Source organism: Ochotona princeps, chromosome X (genome assembly GCF_030435755.1).
Source record: "Ochotona princeps isolate mOchPri1 chromosome X, mOchPri1.hap1, whole genome shotgun sequence".
NCBI classification, from domain to species: Eukaryota; Metazoa; Chordata; class Mammalia; order Lagomorpha; family Ochotonidae; genus Ochotona; species Ochotona princeps.
Window position 1 is genome coordinate 52065720 of NC_080865.1, and position 22045 is coordinate 52087764.

The 22045-nt window shown below is 34.5% G+C and overlaps 1 protein-coding gene across 2 annotated transcripts in view; it reads right to left on the reverse strand.

Annotated features, from left to right (window-relative positions):
• The window catches only part of POF1B (POF1B actin binding protein), an 84009-nt gene extending 64192 nt beyond the window's left edge, over nt 1–19817 (reverse strand). For both annotated transcript variants that reach the window (XM_058658469.1, XM_058658468.1), the window contains exons 1-4: nt 19715–19817; nt 19307–19630; nt 3331–3405; nt 1146–1226 (exon numbers count right to left, since the gene is read on the reverse strand). In XM_058658469.1, the coding sequence (XP_058514452.1) occupies nt 1146–1226; nt 3331–3405; nt 19307–19591 (441 nt within the window). In that variant the 5' untranslated portion in view covers nt 19592–19630; nt 19715–19817. The remainder of the gene's footprint in view (nt 1–1145; nt 1227–3330; nt 3406–19306; nt 19631–19714) is intronic.
• Between the last annotated feature and the right edge of the window lie 2228 nt (nt 19818–22045).

A 22045-nucleotide genomic window follows, 5' to 3' on the forward strand; every position in this document is an offset into this window, starting at 1 on the left:
TTCTGCTAAAGATGCAGCAGGCAGCCACATTATTTGCAATCATATTCTCTTTCAATATTTACATGGATATATGAAAACTCCAGCAAATGCAGTCTCTACCTCCACACCCCCACCTCCACAATCCAAGTTCAGAAACTGTGTATAAATGGGTTCACATCAACATACATGCACAGCTGGCAGATTCGCTAGCTAAGGAGACGAGAGAACATCATTTTAAACTCAATAAATGCAAAAGAAAGAAGGGGAGAGATGATATCAGAAATCTAATATATCTTCCTAACCCACCTTGATCAGTAGTAAGAATGGCATCGTAAGTTAACCCTTTGCTCTCCACAGCTGATGCAGGGGGAGAATTGTTGCTTGTAATTTAAAGTAAATACAGAACACAGTGAAAAATGTATTTTCCAATGTGGATCATGTTTTTTCAATTGTAAAACTGATGCTGTGGTAATTTCATGGCATCTCCTGTTTACAGCTAAGGAGTCATATGGGTATTTATGATTGTATGTGTCAAGGAATGCTTATCATTGTGAGAATAAGTTTTGTTAGTTTTCTCTTCAAAGTCATACAGAAAATTATATACTAATTTGCGAAACATACAGTTATATAACTTAGTAAGAAATATAATAGTGCACTTTTCTAAAGAGCTCATTGCTGGGCACCAGAGTTCACACATTCATTAGGCAACACCATCATGGAGACACTTTTGAACTTTTGAGTTTTAATTTTCTTCATCCTACCTCCTATCTCAAAGGAAAATCTAAATCGACCAAAGACTCCAACCCATGATGTAATAAGTTGATAAACTTTTCATTTGAAGTCTGTGAAAGAACTTTGCCCCTCCTTTCTTTGGTACAAAGTGCATAAGAATCCTTTGTAGCCCAAGGGTGGGGCTAAAGAAATAGAAAGCCTTTTTAATCCAAGAATTGCCAAGCTGCTTGGCACTGTTGTATCTCTGAATTATAACATATGGGTGCAACTCTGTCTGGAATTAAAGATGATATTTTTGATACTGATGATGAGATATTCACTTAAGAACTTCAAGAATGTCCAGCAATTGAATTTTAAGGATATGATAACTGATTCACTCTTCTTAAGCTTCTAATGAATTCTATGTTGCAAAAGAAGCTTGTGTGACACGTTACCTGTTCAGGATTTTGTACTATATATCTTCTAATAGTGGTCTGTGGATATGTAGTGACTTTCATTGTTGGAGAATGGAGTTCCTGTGAAGAAACGATTAAAGCTGCATATAATTATAGTTATTTAGTAACTTTTGAGTCATAATTAATAATAGGGCACAATTTTAAGAGTGAAATTTTAGAGTCATTTGCATGAATAGCTATGTGCAATTTTACGACTTAGTTAATCTCAGCCTTAGACATATTGAATATGAAAGCATATGCTATCTCCTCGGCTCTTTGCTTGGTATTGATATTCTACTAATTTTATCACAATTTCTAAAACATGTTTGATAAGAGTTTTAAAATATTCATTTTACTATAAATGTCATCACAACAATAGAAGAAACAATTATTTAATATTTACTAATTAAACTTTGGTTTGGAAAGTACATTTTGTGTTTTAGAAGAGAGGAGACACAAAGAGAAAAATATGTTTATGTGTACTTAAGCATTTAGTTCTTTATTGGTCCTATAGAAATGGGGTTCAATTTCTAAGTCAAGCATATCCTTCATGCCGCTGTCTTATGGTGTGCCATGTATCTGATCCATGCTGGTCTGTGAGCTCCTTAATAATAGTGATTGGTTCCAAATGAGCTCTGTACAATATTTGAGCCAATGTTAAGGATATTTTATTCTGATTGTCCCAGCTCTAATTCTCTCTAGCGTTAAAGGTCTAAAGACCAGAATCCTCATTCAGTTGTTTCCTTATTGTCTAAGTTCATAGGTTGGCTCCTCATCTGGGTGGAGCTGTTTTCTTAAAACAACATTTTTTTTTCCCCTCATAGTCTCTAAATTTCAGTTTCTGTATTCTTCCCTCTTGTAGCCATAAACTTCTTAATATGTTTTTGCTTATAGTTTTCTTTCTGATATTTGATAACTATCTAATTAAATTTTTCTTAATTGTAGCACATAATTATCATTACAGACATCTTTTTGGGCATAGAATCTCTAGTATCAAGAATAATCAATGAAGTAGGCATTTGATGCCTTGTGACTCTTGTATTACTTCTTGTAGTGACTAGGTTTAAGTCTAGGCTCTATGCCCCATTTTGAGCACCCTGTTAGTCTGTAACCTTGCAGGAGGAAGGGTGCAGAAAGTGATGGCTTTAGTATCTGTGTTCCTGCCACCCATGTGGGAAACTCAGATTTAATTCTTCATTCTTGGTTTCAGTAAAGTGCAGGCCTGGCACTTGAGGGCATTTTGGGGTGAATTATTAGCACATGGAAGATTTTTCTCTATTTTTTGAAGATTTATTTGAGACTCAAAGTTACAGAAAGAAAGGGTGAAAAAAAAGAGAGGTCTTTCATCAGCTGGTTTACTTCCCAACTGGCCTCATAGAACATGGCTGAGCCTGACTGAAACTAGGATGGGCAACTTCACCCAGGTCTCCCAAAAAGGTGCAGGGGCCCAAACAGTTGGTTCATATTCTGCTGCTTTTCCCAAGCTGGAGTAAATGGGAGCTGGATCAGAAATGAAGCAGCCAGGACATGTGAACTGACACCCATATGGAAAGCTGTCAGCATCACAGGTGGTATATTTGCAAGTTATGCCTCAATGCTAGTACTTTTTCTCTGTTTATCTTTCTCTCTCTCTCTCTCCCCATCCATCCATCTCTTTCAAATAAGATTAAGATATATAATAAATATAAATTTGTTAAAAGAACAATTATAAGTGTAAAATTGTTAGTTCAAAAAGTCTAAAAGGTAGATTTTAGCTTGTTTCAAAGCATAAATCAATGGAAATGACTAGTTGTGACCATGTAAGTTATTTCTGAATGTAACCTTTAAGTCTCTCACTCACAAAACCAAGTTCTCAATCAATCCAACATATAAGTACTTTATTTGTGCTCAAATTGCGGTCTCTTAAAATACCCATACTTACTTGCAGAAACTTGGCTAAAATTAAACTTCACACCAACTAAAAGCAATTGGACTGAGTAGGTAATGAAACTCAAATGTGTGATTCATAATCCTCGTTTCATATTCCTTTATTAGACTGAGCTCATTTCCATATATGGAAGTCTCTTTTTGTTTGTTTTAGTTTCTTGACATTTTGTGAATGTGTAGAGTCTAAAGATGGCTTACACAAATAAGCAAGGCTTATATAAAGCTAAATACATACTGAATAATTCATAACTACTTTTACCTGTTCACTATTTTGTGTGATATGTAGTGTGCTTGGGGCACAAGTAGATATTTTCAGAGTTGGAGAATGGAGTTCCTGTTGGGAGAAACAGAGGAGGATTCAGAAACTGTTATTGAGCAATATCATTTGTAAGTGTTAATTCTTGAGGTTTTATTTATTTTGTTTTTATAATAATTTTACTTGCTAGAAGGAAGTAATATACTGCTTTCTTAAATGATGTACGTCTTTCCAAAGAGTATATTATTCAATTGCTTTGCCACTTTTGCAAGTAACCTAATAACAAGAGAATTCCTGAGAGATTTCATATCAACATGTTCTTCTTGCAATGTTTGTATTCTTTTTTATTCCTTTTAAAACATTTTATATGCACATCATTGCTATTTCATAGACTGCAAAATTTCATCAAACAAAAACATTTTGTTTACATATTCTTTTACCAGTATATGAAAATACTTCTGAAAATTCACTACTGCCACTAGATTACATCAAACTAATTCTTAATTGTGCCTTGTCTTATCTGCTTCTGGTTTAATTTCAAAGATCAGGTTCTGCAGTAAAAACACTGATCTATAAAACTGAAAAATATTATTTTTAATAATAGCTTGATTAAATGATCACCATGTTTTCTGCGTTTGTACTGTTTGCTTTTTTCCTAAATCAGCAAATTGTATAGCTTTACTAGTGTGCTGAGTTCCTCTTCATACCTTAGTGTTACAATTAATTGAAAACTCTTGGATGTTTTCCAAGAAAAATAAAAATGTATTTTTTTTATGCTTTAGCACATGAGGACTGTTAAAAAGTGGAAACATAAATTTATAAGAGAAACACTAATTGCTATAGAATTATAGCTGTATGAAATGCAATATGCGCTCTTAAAACAAAACTATAGCTCATTGCTTTACTGCTGCTGTTCAACTTGTAACATTTCCGTTTTCCTTCACCCCCTTACAACAACTGCAATACTACTACCCCTTTTCCAGGCACCCTTTGAATACGTTCCTGGATTTCTTTCTGGCAGCTGAGGTGACTTGCCCAGACAGTTATAGGGAATTAAAAGTTGAAGATCAAATAGGTATGTTTTTCAGTTCAGGGAAATGATGATGAGCACAACCATGAGCATCCAGAATTAAGACAAGATTAGAAAGACAAAGAGAGAAGTGCCTTAAAACTGTGCAAAAATACAGAAATACATTCTTAATTGAAAACATGTATGAAGATGTTCTCTTAGCTATCTTCCTACATTCACATAACTTGCAAATAAGTAATCACTGCTGTTAGCTATATTTTTACATGAATACTTAAGGTATAAATAGTAATATTTAGAAGATATGTCTGAATTAACTATTTTAATTAATAAGATAGCATAAAGTTTGCTTAAATTATTTCAGGTTTTCACTGTGTTACAAAAAAATCCTTGTGCAATGTGAGTGATTCTCTAACATCTCACAAAGATTTGGGATTACTTAGGATGTGCACAATTCATTTAACAGGCTCTGCTCAATTGATTTTCCAAATGATTATGACAATTATACATCCAACAGCAATATTTCAAAGTAAGAGTGACTGGAGGTTGCTTTTCTACAAATGTTTGGTCTGTTTAATCCCAATATCATTCCGAGAACACAGTTTGTACATAATGCTGGCACCTGGTAGATGACAGTGCTCGCCTTCATTCTATACCCAATTAAAATATAATGGTATTAGCAAATGAAACGCAATGAACCTTTCTAGCCAACTGCACTAAGTTTCTTTTTTTTTTTTATTGATTACATTGCATTATGTGACACAGTTTTATAGGCACTGGGATTCCTCCCACCCCTCCTGAAGCCGTCCCCCAGTGGTGGATTCCTCCAGCTTGTTGCACTAAGTTTCAAAACATAAAACAGTATACTAAGAATTTCCTATGCCAAATATATGTTACACAAATCATCTTACTTAACACCCCAAATATTCCCATAAGGAAATTACTATTACAACTCCACTTATACAAATAAGTAATGCTATACCAAGATGTGTCAAGTAAGTAGATGAAAACCACAGGTGTTGTAATTTAAACTTGGTATCATGACTTAAGGACTCATGCTCCTTTTCTTACTCATTGTATTCTGTCACATCATATTGCCTCATTGTATTTTCTGATTTTCAAGCTGTGGAATCAAATTGTATGGTTAATTTCTACTAACCCTTATGATAGGAAACTAGATACTTGTCTTTTTATTATTTATTATGAAAAGCCACTTGGGAAGGCCTGAAAATGGGAGACCCACCCTAAAGTGGTCTTGTGAGAGAACGGTCCTGCTTAAACAATTTAAGCTACAAATTCAACAGTGGCTTGCACAGCACATGATATATTTAGAGAGCATAGTCAGAAGCCTCTGAACTCAATAATACACTGGCATTTTTGTTTAATACTTATGTCATCCAAGCCCTTCACTTTTTCAGAAAGAAGCTCCTTTATCTGACAAAGTATTCATCACATTATTGAGCCATTTATTCCTATAGTTCAAAGATGCTAAATACATAAACATTACCTTGTCTGCAACTTCTTTTAGCTACAGGCCTAGTAAAAAATGAATTTTGTTTGTGATTATGTGGACTCAGGCCTGGTATCAAATTCAGGACTTTTTCCCCCAATGCTTCCTCAAGCCACAATTTTTCAGGTTTGAGAAACTAGTAACAGCTCTCTTCTTTCTTCTTTTTCTTTTTTTTTCCCCTGCTTTTTATGAAGTACATATGGCATTACCAATTTTTAAGATCAGAGTGGATTAAAATCAGTCTGCTTTTTGAGATAATTTCACTACATCATTTGAGATAATTGTCCATATTTTACTTAGCACACGCTAAATCAGAGCTGGGAAACTGGTTTCCTAGGGAATTCACTATTCACAAAATGTATCTTCCAACTGTCTGCTAAAATAACTATGTTTTTCACAGATAAGTCAAATGAAGTGCAAATGTTCCAAATTTCTCAGTTATTAACTTTAGTGGAAACGGTTTTGTGTAGCTCAGTGTATCTGTGAAAAGAAGGGAGAATAAACGCTGGTCTTTGGTGTAGTGGTTAAAATGATTCTTGGGACACTTGCATCCCAAGCATTCTCGCATCCAATCCAGAGTGCCTGGATTGGAGTCATTTTCTTCTCCCTTCCAGTTTGCTCATAATGTAATGCCAGGAGGCAGCAAGTGATGTCTCAAGTATCTGGTTTCCTGCTACCCACACAGGTATCCTGGCTTCACCCTGACATAGCCTCTGCCCATTCAGGAATGGGAAAAATGAGCCAATTGGAGAAATGAGCCACCAAATAAACTGTCTTTGTTTCCTTGTTAATTCTCTAAATCTTGTCCTTTCAAATAAATAAAATAAAAAAATAAAAATTTTTTTTAAAAAGAAAAAGTAGAAAGTGGGACAGGTTTTAATTATAAGGGAAATCTGGATGTACTCTTAATTCTAAGAGTATTTCAAGGAAAGACTGAAAATAGGAATGGAAACAACTTTGATATATACCATTCTGATTATGAAATCTTATAATGGAAAAAAATATAGCAAGGGTAATCAGGCAATATTTGCTGAAATAAAAAGATAACCTGTTTAACATGAAAACACTTCAGCATAAACGTTTACTTGAAGGAGGAAGCTAATGTGGTGAAAATATTAGGAGCTGGTTTTTAGGTACATTGTTGTTTAAAGATTAATTTATTTGAAACGCAAGGTGTCAGAGTGAGCAAGAGCGAGAAAGAGATAGGCAGAAAGAGGCAGACAGAAATCTTCTATCTGCTGATTCACTTCTCAAATGGCTAGAAGGGTTATGGCTGCATCAGGCTGAATGAAGTCAGGAGCTAGGAACTCTATCTGGGTAGTAAATGAGCAAGAGTTTTGAAAAATGATGCTATCCATAAATATGAGATATTATTTTCACTGCATTAATTAAATAAATTATGTTGTCCACTACTCATTCTTTAATCGTATTGAGAGATATGTAAAGGATGCATAGAACATAAACTCTGTTCTCACCATTATTATGATCATGTAGTGGGTAAAACACTTGATTAAAAATAAGAATAAAGTAGACTACCCACAAGCTGTAAGGAATTTACTTCGGGAATTATAGATGTTAAGAGATAACTAAGGATAATCAGAAATTTGAACACAGACTTACATTTGAGAAAAAAAATCTCGAAAAACTGCTCTCATTTCAGCATATCTCGATTTGTAAGTCTTGGTGAAAGAAGAAATTTAAGTGTTAGAGCAACGTAAGTGAAAGACATAGCTGAGAAAATTTGTGGGCTATATTTAGAAAAAACAATAGTTTACACGTCAACTATAACATGGGACACTGGAAGGGAAGCTCTATGAAGTCCGGATCACAAGAGGACGGAGGACTTTGAAAGTCATACTAAGATTTTCAGCCCTGTCATTAAAGGTGTTTGTGTGTGTGTGGGGGGGCGGTGCGGTGAGGCAGAGGAGCAATAAGAGATGGCTGTAGGAAATTTAAGTCACTATTATACTACAGAACATATTTTATATGTGTATGTAGGTTTCTGAAGATTTTAAAAGAATTTTTTTTTTTTTTTGTAGCAGCTCGTACAACTGAGATGAAATCAGTGCTAGAAGAGAAATCAGTAAATGCTGAACTTTTCCCCTCTAGGGTTCTAACTGTATCTTTTGGTGTGTGGATGGCTTCTGAACAGTGGTAGTATTTTTTACTGAGAGAATTTTTGGAACATACGTGATTTACTAAGTCAATTTATAGGGTCAATAAATGGAATTCAATACATAAAAACACTTTATCTAGACAGAATTTCAACAATAGGGAATGTGGAGGGACTAGAAGTATAAACAGACTATTCAGTTGTTTTGAGATAGTTTGATTTATGAAATTATCACAAAAGCCCAGAGAAATTATATGATGAGAGGATAGCTATCCTTTTGATCACATTTGTTCTGATAAATAATGATAAATATTTGTCCATGGGAAAAGTATATAATTCAAATATAACCAAATTAAAGTCAGATGCTTAATGAGACCTAAGAACTATGACAGAAATTGAATTACTAAATAGTTTGCTAAGGTTTATTGCATGTGTTGTTCTTGTCCACTCTTTTTTTTCCCCTGTTCACCATTTTGAAGAGGCAACTTCTGTCTTACTTTCCATTTTCATTTCAGAGAGGGCATAGAAAACTGGAAACCACAAACAATCCCAGTTAACTCATGTATCTTTACTAAAGTCATTGTTAGCCATATTGAGGCATTTTTGGGTAATAATAATCACAGAAACTGAGGAGAAACAGAAAGGAAGGCAGTAGGCAAGGAAGGAGGAGGAGAAAGAAGGGGGAGAGAGAAGCTTACATATAATTTTTAATTTTATTCATTCTCAAAACATTTATTTTGATTGATCTGTGAATTTTGTTTAAAGGAATAACTCCAAATAGTGCAGAGATTGTTGTGGTGTGAATTTAGTGCCACTGAAATAATATTTAGACTTGTAAGCACCTGTGCCATGTTAATGTAAATTGATACTAGCTATAAAAGGAGGCCTTTTTGAGTATAGAAGTGGGAGTGGAGAATGACATTAGAAGTTAAGAAGACTAAAGGTTGAGACAATTCTGATCATTTGCACATAGATTTTCAGGGATGAGTAGGATTTCAAGAGGTATGAGAAAAGAATGGATATTGACAGAGCAAGTAATGAAATGAACAAAGCCTTGGTGTGGAGGGAGAAAAAAGCTCAGTTTATTCAAGAAACAGAGAGCAGAACAACGTGTCAGAAAAACGAGTAGAGAGGGAATTGGGAGGGAGATTGAGTGTAAAAGTATGATAGAATCCTAGGGACATACTTTAACACACTCAAACTGAGGAGTTCAAACCTAACTTTGGACCTGATTTTGAATTGCAAATTAAATGTCATTTTTTCATTGCTATCATAAATTTTAGTTGCTTTTATTTTTCACAATATTTCCAGCAATTTTCTCTTAAACTATTCACATGACTCTTTAAACTAATAGCCTAGTCAGGATCTGGCTGTTTTAACTACTCAAGGAGTGAACCAGCAGCTGGAAGACAATTTTTTCTAAAATGTTGAAAGTCAAGGAGCATATCGTAAGGTAAAATTCAGTTACAAAGGAAAATTGGAGTGATTTTAGAGAAAAGAAGCTATGGGATGTAAAATCCAACTGAGATGAATTTTGGATCATTGGAAAACACTTTAAAAGAAATAAGTAACTGAGAAATGTGCACAAGGAGCTTAGTTGAGTGTTGTATCACTACCTGCTTGAGAAAAGCCTAGAACATTATAATGAGCAAATATATTTCAAATGAATTTGATAGCGACGGATATTAATTACTAAACAGCAAAATACAATGAGAATGTAAACACTTTGAAAGGACAACAAAAATAGATTTCAGCTGATTTAATGGGTCAAGACAAGAAGTGTTTTAAAGGCATGAGCTTGAATATTAGTTGCAGTCAGTATAGGAGAAGCAAATTTAGTGGTTTCCAATATTGTGACGATGGAAGCCATGTTAATGGAACAAACATGCCATAAATATGAGTTTGGTGACAAATTCTCTCTCAAAGAGATGCAATTACATAGATTTATATAAATGTGGAGCAGGAAGTGAAGTGTTTAGGTACATGGGTAGCGAAAGAATGTAAATGAGTTAGTTTAAAAACCACTGAGGGAATTGAAATTTAATAGGAGACAGTGTTAGAAAAGAAACAGTGGTCAAAAATATCAACAGCTATGGAGGTATTTTACTTTTGAAAATCAAGAATTAAAAGTAGATCTTCACATTTTTGTCAGCACTTGGAAACTCTTGCATATTGTTGGTGAGAATGTAAGTTAATACAACTCTTAACGAAAATGAGTGTAACGATGTCTCGAAAAATTAAGAATGTATCTACCATGTGACCTAGAATTCCCACTAGTGAGAGAAAGGGTAGTAACAAGAAGGGTGTGTGGAATACTGCCTTATTATGCTTCCAAATCATACATTGAATATTCACCCTAAATCTTGTGTTTTATGGGTATTATATTATCTGTAAACTACTTTAAAATATTTCAGTCCAGATAATGCACTTAAGTTAGGTTTGTTTTGTAGCATTTGCAGCTAAGGGGCTAATAGTTAACATCAGGAGAGTCTTAGTCAAATTTCAGATTCTGAATTATTGTTTATTCTCTGAAATAGTTTAAGAATTCATAAGAATGGAATCTAAACATTTTCACAAAATAAATCTATTTCTGTAATGTTTTAGCTACTCTAGAGGTTATTATGATCAAATTTCAACTATCACTATCTAAATTGGCACCAAATATTAACTACTTAGCATAAGGCACACAAGAAGTAATTGTACGATGATGAAGAGGATGTTCAACAAATGTTACCTGTAAGAATTGAGTATTCACTACCTCCCTTACAAAAACAAAGTGTAATTATTAACATTGGGGAAAACTCCCTTATATACAGTAGTTCTGACTTTGAAATATTGTTCTATCTACTTCTGATTATGATTGCATTATGCATTGCATGCATGACAGGGCATGGCACTGTAGATTTAATCAACCTTGTAAAATAATCTTATATAACTATTTTCGAGAAATAATGGCTAATGAGTTCGTTTATATATGTAGCAGAATTAGTTCTGAGGCATTACTTTTACTGTAACATATCAACTGGTAGATTGTGGAAGAGAAATGACCTCCTCCAAATCAGTTTAGATCATTTCTAATTAGGGTTATGCATATTTGACTAAGGCTTAATACAGTTGTTAGTAATATAGCAAAAATTTGCTTAATTTCTGATATTCCAATGTTTGCTAGCTTTCTTTGTACATTTCATCTTAATCTCATTTATGGTATCTTAGATTGTCTTAGTGAGCTCCAAACTTTACTATTCATCTTGAGCAACAATCACTCTTTCCATCATGAGGCAGAATACATTTCTCTCTCATTGAATTTATATTTGACTTTATGACTTGCTTAACAAAGTATTTGAATTCACTTGCTCTCTACTGATTCTGCCACCATCATACAAAGGACATGCTTAACCCACTCTGTTGGTCATAGAAGGGAAAGACACATACGTGAGTTCAGCTGAGTTGAATTGAGCTCTAGCAGATTCATACACATGTATGCTAGTATAATAAATGACTTGTTTTAAAACAAACAAACAAATGACTAGTAGGAAACTTATTATCCAACACTGGGGCACTATATATTTTGATTGAAAACAGTAATATTTCTGAGGAAAACACAAAAAGAGGATTTTGAACAATAAAAATTTTGCTTCTTTGTAAATGACAAAGTTTTAAAAGCATGAAATGGTCACTTACTTCATTTATTTATATTCTAGCTTATGTCTCAAAGGATTTTAGGTAATTAATAATGGGAGCACATGAAATAAAATGACCCCGAAATATAATCAGTAAGTTTTCAGAAACTGTAATGTAAGAAAACTGCTATGTTTAGACCACAAGTGTATGAGTGTAATATAGCATATTGGTTATGGACATACATCTACAATCAGATTTCTGGATTTAAAACCTAGTTCTACCATATGTCACATATATGAACTTGAGCAAATTACGTAACATCTCTGTGCCTCGGTTATCTTATTTTTATGAATGATAATTATACTGAATTTATTTAACAATATTCAAAGTTAATTCATTGGGTAAAGGAAAGAAGGAGACTGTTCCAGAAAAGATAAGAAATCCATATACTATGTGATTATAAGAAAGGAAAAAGCATTTTGAATGGGAAGGTTATATTTCATGCTTTTTCCTCCTAATCAAATAAATGCTCTCTCAAAAAGTGGGATTTGGGGAAATATATATAGGAAGAAAAATAGAGGCATACAGACATAAATCCAACATTCAACTGTTCTCTTAAAGATTTATGGATTCAGTTCTCCTAATGAAATTGCCACTATGTACCTAAACCCTGAGCAACTGTGGCTTCATTTCTTTCCAGTCCTGTTTGCTGATTATACTGGATCATGTAAACTGGCAGTACATTGATCACACATTTTATCCCTGTAAATCTCTTTGAATGTGTTGACTCCAGAGTCATGTCTATACAAATGAGTGTCTTAAGTGTAGAAGAACCTCATTGTCCAGTGGAACTCTGCACTATAGTGGACATATTCTATATTTGTACTGTTCAATACAGTAATAGCTAACTGCACGCCCTTAGAATAAAGTTAATGTGACAGAAAAATTGAATAAATTTCATTTTAATTGATCTAACTTCAAGTATAAGTAGCCACACATGGAGTTAGTGATAACCTTGTAGAAGTGCAATCTGGAAGAACTATTAGGTAGGAGGTAGATGGGGAAACCTCAAGTGTGATTTAATGCATTGTGTCACTTCATAGGTTTTTTTTTTTAAGACAACAGCAACTGAAGGACATCATTTGAAATACTGACGTTCAACTTGAAAAGCTAAGAACATGAGACCTTCCAAATTCATCCTTCTAAAGGTTATTTATGCCAGTTAAAATTAGAAGTATATTCTTCTGTTCCAATGTTTTGACCATATGCCATACATTTTAGAAAATCGCCTTAATAATTTCTTCATTAGTCTTTCATAGCTAAGTAGAGTCCTAATAAGTCTTTCAAGCATGGTTGCTTGCCTAATCTTTCCATGTCAAAGGAACTCTCACTTTATAGTCTGTTAATTTAGTTCAATATCTTGTCTCTGCAGCAAAGGGCTGTCATTGATTGAGTTTTCAGAAATCAATAATACAAATAAAGGAAAGAAAATTATTGAATGCTAACTCTCTGTCTGACATTTTGCTGGACACCTTCACAAGTTACCACTTATCCAATTCCCACTGTATTCCTGAAGGGAGATATTATTTTCCTTTATGTAAAGGTGAAAAAAACTGAGGTCCTGAGAAAGCAAGTGATTTGTTTGAGTAAGGCAGCCTTTAAAATTTAATGTGAGAGGCAATACACTATGTGTTTTCCACCACATATTATGATAAACAAATTAGGTGTTATTGTTGTCTTACTTTACACACGAGGCAATTGGAAAGTCCCTGAACTGGAACTACATACAACTAACAGTCTCTGAGCTAGGAATTAAAATCCAAGATGATTAAAACAGAGGCCTACATTCCTAGGCACTAAAACTATGTAGCTTCATTATTCTGTTCTGTCAAAGTGCACCTCATCACTGCACGTTAATTATTTGTGGCTCTCTCTAAGACATTCTGCATAGACACCTTTGCATGAACATTTTCACCACACCGCGTCCTCTGAGTGCTATTTAGACTGCCAAATCTGAACCCTTTCCATCAATTTCAAGTGGTTTTCATTTTCCTGTTGATACTCTGATCAGAGAACTCAAGAACATGTACAATAGATTCAAGAAAGACTGATAGGAATGAGAATTAAGCAACAGACAAAGAAATTGCATCCATGAGTACAGGAATGTGTTGGCTAAACAGTTGAAAATTTGTTGAAATGAACATGGAACTCTTTCATGTTGTTTAATTTTGAATTGTAAAACTTCACGTAAAAACTAATACATAGTATAATGTTCTAAGGAAAATAGGAGGAGTCTTGTAGATGCTCCAATGTCTATAAGAATCATTGAAAGCAATACATTGGGAACAGTTGGACAGTTTGATCAAGAAGGGAATCTTTTGTAAAACCATTTGACATTTATTCTGAAAGAATTTGCTAAGGCAAATTACCATTTGAATAAAATCCCTGAGTAGTATGGAAGCTGCTTTGGTTACATAATTAAACACTCGCCTTAGGTTAGCACTGAGATGTTATTCTGAACTTTATACAGCAAGAGGCATGTAAACTGTATTGATCCATCTTTAGTTCATCTTTAGATGAAACAAACACTTCTTTTATTTAGGAGAAAAACCCGTGATTCAATTGCCATGTAAAAAAAGTAATAGAATGCACTAGCAACAGAACACTTTTCCTTAGCCTTGATCCCTCATTTCAGAGGCTCAGTGTTTTTTATTTTCATTTTTGAAGGGAACTGTGAGACAGAGAGGAAATAGGACATGCAGCCCCTTAACAGTGTATTTTTTTCTGATTTTAAATCTATAAACAGGTACAAGCTATTGGTGCAGCAATTAAGCCACCACTTGGGACACAAGAACCCATATCCAGGTTCCTGGGTTCCAGTCCTGGCTTTGTTTTTGATTCCAAGTTGGTTTGAATTCCAGGCTCTAGGCTTCCACCTGTTGCTGTCTATGCTACTGTGAGCATTTGGAGATTGAACCAGTAAGATGTAAGATTCCCCATCTCTCCCCATCTTTCAAATAAAATGAAAATGATAAACAAATTTGTTTATGGCCCCATGTGAAAGACCCATCCGTTTAAATAAAGAAACCAAATTTGTTTATAAGACACTTACTTTAAAAAGTTTTTGGGTAACAAAATTCAAAGATAAATTTGTTTTGGTGCAAAACAATTGAAATCCAGACACATGAGATAGCTTCAAACTATACACGGATCTCAATTTTTTCACCAAGATAAAATTACTTCTGAAATTCCATCTTCCCATAAGCTTCTTGAAGTTCTCCTATAGTATTCCATTGAAGTAAAAAAAGGATCTCTATTGTGTTAGCTTTTGGTATGAAAATAAATGGCCTAAAATATTTATTTAGAAAGGTTTTACCTTTCAAGTGGAGTTTAAGAGCATGGAATTTCACCCATCTGTTTTTACCATAAATTGTCAAAAAAAGAGATTTAGAGATTCAGTTGAAAGTTATCCTCTCTTCCCATTGTCCTCTCATCTCTCTCTGTCTCTCTCTGTCTCTCTCTGAAACACGTGCAGAGGTTCATGCGTGCCTGCATATGCAGTCATACACACATAGACATACAATGACAGCTTGTGCATTCCATTGACTGAAAATAGGTCCAGCAATTTATTATACCTCCCTTATATGATTGCTGTGAGCATTTTCATCCAGCAATTACATGCATTCACAATTTCTACAGTTTCATTTGATTGTAAGCACAAAAAGGATGACGGAAGCTGAATGAAGGCCCCCTTATCCTATGACCTCATTCTTTTTTCAAGGCAAACCACTTCCCTGAATGTTCACCTAAGTGACTACGCCCTTGAACAACAACTTTTCATAGTAAAATACCCCTCCCTATAGAAGAGGAAGATTTTCTGGAGGGAAGAGAAATGTTGGCGCAGTAGGGGATCTATCCACAATCTTTTCAAGGAAAGAAAAAGGAAAAAAAAAAGTAGTGTCAACAAAGATAAGCACCAACTGAATAATTATTGAGAGCAGAGGCCATATTTTACTGTTAGATTTGGTTGAAATTTTCAAATTCAAAAGAATAAAATACCCTTGTAAGATACAAATTAAGAGCTCTCCTCTTGCAACAAACCTTGTTTATTCTTAAAATGCTGAATATCACAACAAAAACATTCTTTAAAAAATGAAGTACAGACAGACATATGGGACACCTACAGGCTAGGCTCTGTTTGTCCTAGAACAGAGAACCAAACAGTATTTATCTGGAAACCTGCAAAATAGGTTCCTACAAAAAAGAAACTTGATAAACAGCTCAACAGATGACTAGTATTAAAAATATTTTATTTGACCCATCTCTCTCTCTCTCTCACTCCTCTCTCTCTTTCACACACACACACACACACAAACACACACAGAGACAAATATGCTCTTTCACAACAGAGCACGTCTGTATACCTGCAAAACTTCAGGAAAATCAAAACTAATTAAAGGAAAAAGTAGAAATCTAATGAGTAATTCACAGAAGATTGTTCCTTTACGTCAGTATTTCATGTAATGATAGTAAGTTAATGGTTAAGCCTTACTAAAGCCTGAGCTGTAAGATTTTGTTTTGTTTTCTTCTATTTCTGACAGTTTCTGGAACTCCATTTATTTTCAAGACTGCATTTAGTTCTTAAAATGTCATCTGTAACTTTAATTATACCCATGTTTGGTTTTACTTGCTTATATAGTCAAACCCAGTGATTTTAATTGTATCATCAGTTTAGACAACTTCACCAGTAAGGTTTCTATAGTTAAGTTTTTATAAGAAACACCCAATGAATCAAACAAAATAATTACCAAGAAAACAACTGAAATATCTGACAAAGTATACACGAGAAAACAAGCAACTTCATAGAGCTGTACAAATTTAAAATGTTTGTATCCATAAACAGGCTTTTAGTTCACAAGAGGGAAGTAGAATAAAATATGTGCTAAAAATCCAGAAATAGAAATTGCTAAAGTGCTGCAAAAAGCTTTTGGTTAAATCTAAAATGTCTACTACATGACCTAAAATTAAGATTCAGCAAGCAAAGTAGAGTGACATCAATTTCGGTTTCTTGAAAAGAACATATTTAACCACTGGCAATTTTTATTTGAAATGCTCATGAATTTTCTGAATGTCATTGGAACAACAAAATGCTAAAAGCAAAATAAAAGTTTAAATGAATTCATGGTAACCATCAATTCATTGCAATACCCATTTTCCCTTATACCACAGTTGCAAATCTTGGTATCAGAATAATCGCTACATACAATCTATCTGAATCATGGGATATAGGGTGATACGTTACAAAACATCAGATGAATAAAAGGGGTTTTATTTGGTAATATGTGCTACTTGTTTGTGCTTGGCAATTGTACAAGATAAAGCTGCCGTCACATCCCCATTTTGTCAGTACACAGGCATTTCAGATCACATTTGGTTACTATACACAGTGCCATAATCTTACCAATAATCAGAGTGAAGGAAAAATAAAACAGATGTTTTCTAGTTAAAATGCTTTGTGGCAACTATCTGAAAGCTGTCTTAGCTGTCTTGCTACACACATTCTTTCAGTTGGTTTGTGAATACCCTTTAATATCCAACTCAGTTTGAAATCTTATAGTCAAATTTTCTCTCGTCTTCCTTCTCCATGGGAATAGGTTTTTTTTTCCTCCTCACAGCTTGAATTTCACATTCCTCATTTACACCAAGTTCTTACATTTCTTTCTTTACTACGATAAAAATAATTTTAGATTCCACAACATCCTCCATTTCAATCTCTTATCCTAGTTTCTGTGGTCATACTTTTGGTCTCTATGAGGCTATATAAACCCCTCTATGGGGAATTTCACTGTAGGATGGAGATGGTCCTGAAAGGATCCCTTTTTCAAATTTCTGGCAAAGAAGGGTAAGTCCTGTAAAAAGATTTACCCAGCTTGGTCCTGCAATTATTAAAAGGGAAAGTTGAACTATGGAGCAAATAATAAAACATGATCCTGAAAAGTTGTTCCATAGTCAGTATTTATGATTTAATACATTTCATTTTTAAATGCTTATTTATCTTCTTTTTATAGATAAGTTGACAAAAAGAGGTTAAATGTTAGAATAACAATGAAGTATACAATGATTTTAGCTTTCCTATGATAACAGTAATTGTTGTTTTACACCTTCACATTCCTTTGGGACTACTAGGAACCAAATGTGACACCCACATGGTTAGATATTATCATCCCAATACCGAATGTTGGAACGCACATTTGCATTATTATTATCACTTATACAAGCTAGTAGTTTTGACCATTACATTCTTTTTCTGCTGCCATTAATGCAGGTGGAGTTTTTCTCAATCAGTAAATTTCTGATAGCAAATTTTAGATTTTTTTTTCATGTTTTCTCCTGAAATTATGTGAGCAGTGAAATAAAAGAAAAACTGTGTGGCATTTTGGACTTTAGGGTTATATGTATCTTTGAAAATATCCTTCAAATAGTTTCATTATGCATATTAGAATGTCACTTCATATGTTACTTAAATTTTTGGCTTTTGGACTAAGTCACATTATTCCCAATGGGTTTAATAAAAGAACATTGGATAGTGTCTCAAAAAATGTATTTTGAGCTCCTTACATAACAAACTAAATCTTGAAAATATAATTAAATTTTGGGTAAAAGTTTCCAGAAAGCTAAGAGACATGATATTTTGATAATGTATTATTTGTATTTGAAAACCAAATAGAATTTAGGCTTTTACATGTTATATATGATAACAATCAAGAAATTATTGCAATTGCAATGTAAGTGATGTAGATATAGTAATATAGGGAGTTTCTAGTCTGAACAAAACAACAACAAAAAAAAACAAAATTAAATTTAAAAAAAGACAAAATTTTCTTTTCTTCCTTGACATGAAAGTTTAATGGAGAGTCATAGCATGAAAACAGACCTTAAAGCTGTTCATTATATATATTCTTGCAATGTTACTTTTCATTTATTGGAAAGAGTGTTAGCACAGATATTGATGCTAAAATTTTTTTTAACATTTTATTTCAGTATATATTATGTTTCAAAAAGTTTGTCTTTTGTAGCTTTCATATAACTATTGTTTCTACTTTGCCTTCTTCAGAGCTATATCTACTTTTTAAGTATAACTTCCACCAGTATTTCATAAAATATTCATGGACTATATACAGTAATCAATCCTTTTCAGATGATGAAACATATATGGCAAATGAAACAGCTATTTGCACCTGTCACTTATCCCAGAGCAACATACTATTTGCTAAACACAAATAACTGCTCGTCACTCCATACATGCAATTTGCCCCTGTACTACCATATTTGGTACAAGGTATCTGTTTGCTTCTGATATGAAATGAATCCGTGAGAACCTGTTCTTAAGGAAAACGCAACAACCTACTGTATTGAAATTGAGGAATGTTTTACAGTAGGGGAAAAACTACTTCAGATGAGATAGTTCAATCAAATCCAATGGAACCATAGACCTTCTTGTGCTCTGATTAAATTATGAAAATCTTATGAACTTATAAAGAAATGACTGCAGGTGTTAGTAAATGAAAGAAACTGAATTTAGGTTGCTCTCGACAAATGCCAGCCAGTGAAACATATTCCATAGAGCAGAGAAAAAGAAGCAAAAAAAAAAAAATGAGATTCAAGATCTATCTTCTGAATTAACCTAACATAGCTATCGGTGTGGTACCTGGGAATGGTCGCTCCAAACCAAGTTTTGGTAGGAGGAAGCCGTTTTGAGAGGGGAGAGCACTTCCCGTGAGCCGATGGGGTCCAAGGCCTGCACCACCTTGTTCATGGGCCCGCTGTATGTCCTCACTCGCTCATATACTACATTTTTTTCTGGAGGCTGCTGAGGCAAACTTGACTGGTGGAGGCAGTGATAATGCTGTGGCTGGTACTGTAGCACCTCTAGGGGTTGCTGAGTCCCACAGCTGCTGCTGCTGGTCTCACTCCAATAGCTTGAGCTCATCATACTCTCAGTGGTCAGCAAGGGAATCCCTAGATGATCTCCCTGAGGAACAAACAGAGATAGACAATGAAATGAAATGTAAGCAGGCAGGAACATGTATACAAGTCATTTATCAACCTCCTTTACCTAAAGTTGTGCCAGGGAGAGATGAGTTACCCGAGCAGGAGCAGGAGCAGGTCTGGCAGCTGCCGAGAATGCAGCAAAGTATTTGAGCTCAAACGAAAAGTGGAGCCACCCTGTGAGATTGCTCCAGGAAATGGCACTGACACGCCCCTGAGGGGCGGATTCACCTGGCAAGTTTTCGTGCCAGGAGAGGCCCTGCCTTGCCACAGAGATAGCTACAAGGCTGTACAGTGGGTAAAGGAGCCTGTGAAGAGAGAAGCCAGAGATTTAGAGCCGATGGGACTGGCAAGTTTCAGAGAGATGTGCCCATGTTAAAACTTGCTTGGGAAAGTCACAAATACCAAATCAAAGTAGTTCTGTTAACGTTTGTAAGCACAGAAAAGTTAGTTACAAACAGAAGTATTATCAGTCCAGAATCTGGAACCAAAAAAAGGAACACATTAATTTTCACAGAGCAATTTACACTCTTTGTAAAACCCAGTTTATAATTGCAGTTGAGGTTGCTATGGGGTCTCCTTCTAGCAACTCTCATTTATGGAACCTGTTTATCTTGCTCCAGACCTAGTGTATTTTTCTAACATACACTGAAGCAAATTTGTCTAAGTGATTGAATTGGTGTCTAGAAATGTTTCAGAAAAACCTAACCACTACACAAATGCTCTGCATTTTTGGTATTTATTTATTGTTGTGCCTTTTTGCAAAAGAATTTACTCTGACGTTGTTTGTGCCCCAAGAAACACTGAGATCTATTGCCTTTAAAAATCCAATCTTAAGGAATATCCAAGTCCTAAGGAGTGTCTTACCCACATAATGAAATTTAAATGTGTTCACCACATGTGCTTATTACTACTTGAAATTCCAATTATAATGGGAAGTTACCATCAGAGTTTGCCTTGCAAAATTCTTCAGGAGAACCAAACTTCAGAATATTCACTAAGAATCTCTTCAGAAAAAAGCATGTTCCTGATGCACATTAAACCACAGCCGCCAGCATATGACTATAATTCAGTGGAAGAGAAAGTCATCCCGATGACTGATCAGCTTTTTTTTTTCTGTTCAGTAAACAAAAGGTAGTGACTTACTGATCACTTCACAATTTGGTGAGGGTTTTTAGTGAGAAACTGAGGCATAGGCATGGAAATATGGACTAACTTTCCAAAAATAAATAATAAATGGTGGGCATAACATTTGAAATGCAAAGATGAATGGCTAGCTACATTTTAACCTATTATGAATGTGGTTTCATTAATACATATTCTAGGTAAGAAATACTAGATTTTAAAATGAATCTTGACATTTTTATGGGGGAAAGGGCATGCAAAATCTGTGTTAAAACTGTTTAAAATAGCTTGCTGTGCATTTACTTTTACATTTCTAGTTGTGTGCTGTGTGCAGAGCTTTCAAATCCAATCCATGTTCATTTTAACACTGTTCCTAAAAAAATCGATGAAAATTTAATTAGAAGCACATGATCTGCCAAACAACCTTTTAAAGCATCAGATCAATAACTTACTAATATCATTATCAGTATTATTTAGAATATACTTTACGTGTAAATAGAGAATTGATGTTAAAAGGGGCCATGGAGACAGTTTTCTTTGCTCAAATCTGAATTAAACAGACACCCCCTAAACACACACACACACTGCACACATCCAGTGCTGTTTTTATTTGTTACAAGCCAAGAGGTGATCTAGTATATAAATTTAAAAAACTGAGATGAAGAATAAACATTCCTTGATCCATAAAATGGTAGTCATATCTTTCTTTTCTCCCCAAATCTTAGATATACAGTGCTTTGGGGCAACTGTCTTGATAAGATGTGACACTTAGATATTTATTCAAGTCCTTAGCCTCATTCATCACTGTTCCTCATCACTGAATATGAGGAAGAGATGGCTTGAAACTCAGAGACAGCATATAAGAAATGAGATTAAGTTGAACTATGAATCAGATGTTAACTGCACTTGTTCACTTTGGAGAGGTTAATCAATCTCATGAAAGTTTCTCCTCTATAAATTCTTTTGAGCATTCCATAGTCTGCATCTCCATTTTTTAAATCAGGATGATGTTAATACTACACTGTTGATTAGTAAACAAATAAATAAAATATATAATATTATGTGTTCTTAAGAGTAGTTACACTGGGGCCCAGAGCGGCAGCCTAGCAGCAAAAGTGCTCGCCTTGCACTAACCAGGATCCCATATGAGCACCGGTTCTAATCCTGGCAGCCCCACTTTCCATCCAGCTCCCTGTTTGTGATCTGGAAAATCAGTCAAGGACAGCCCAAGGCCTTGGGATCCTGCACTAACGTTGGAGACCTAGAAGAAACT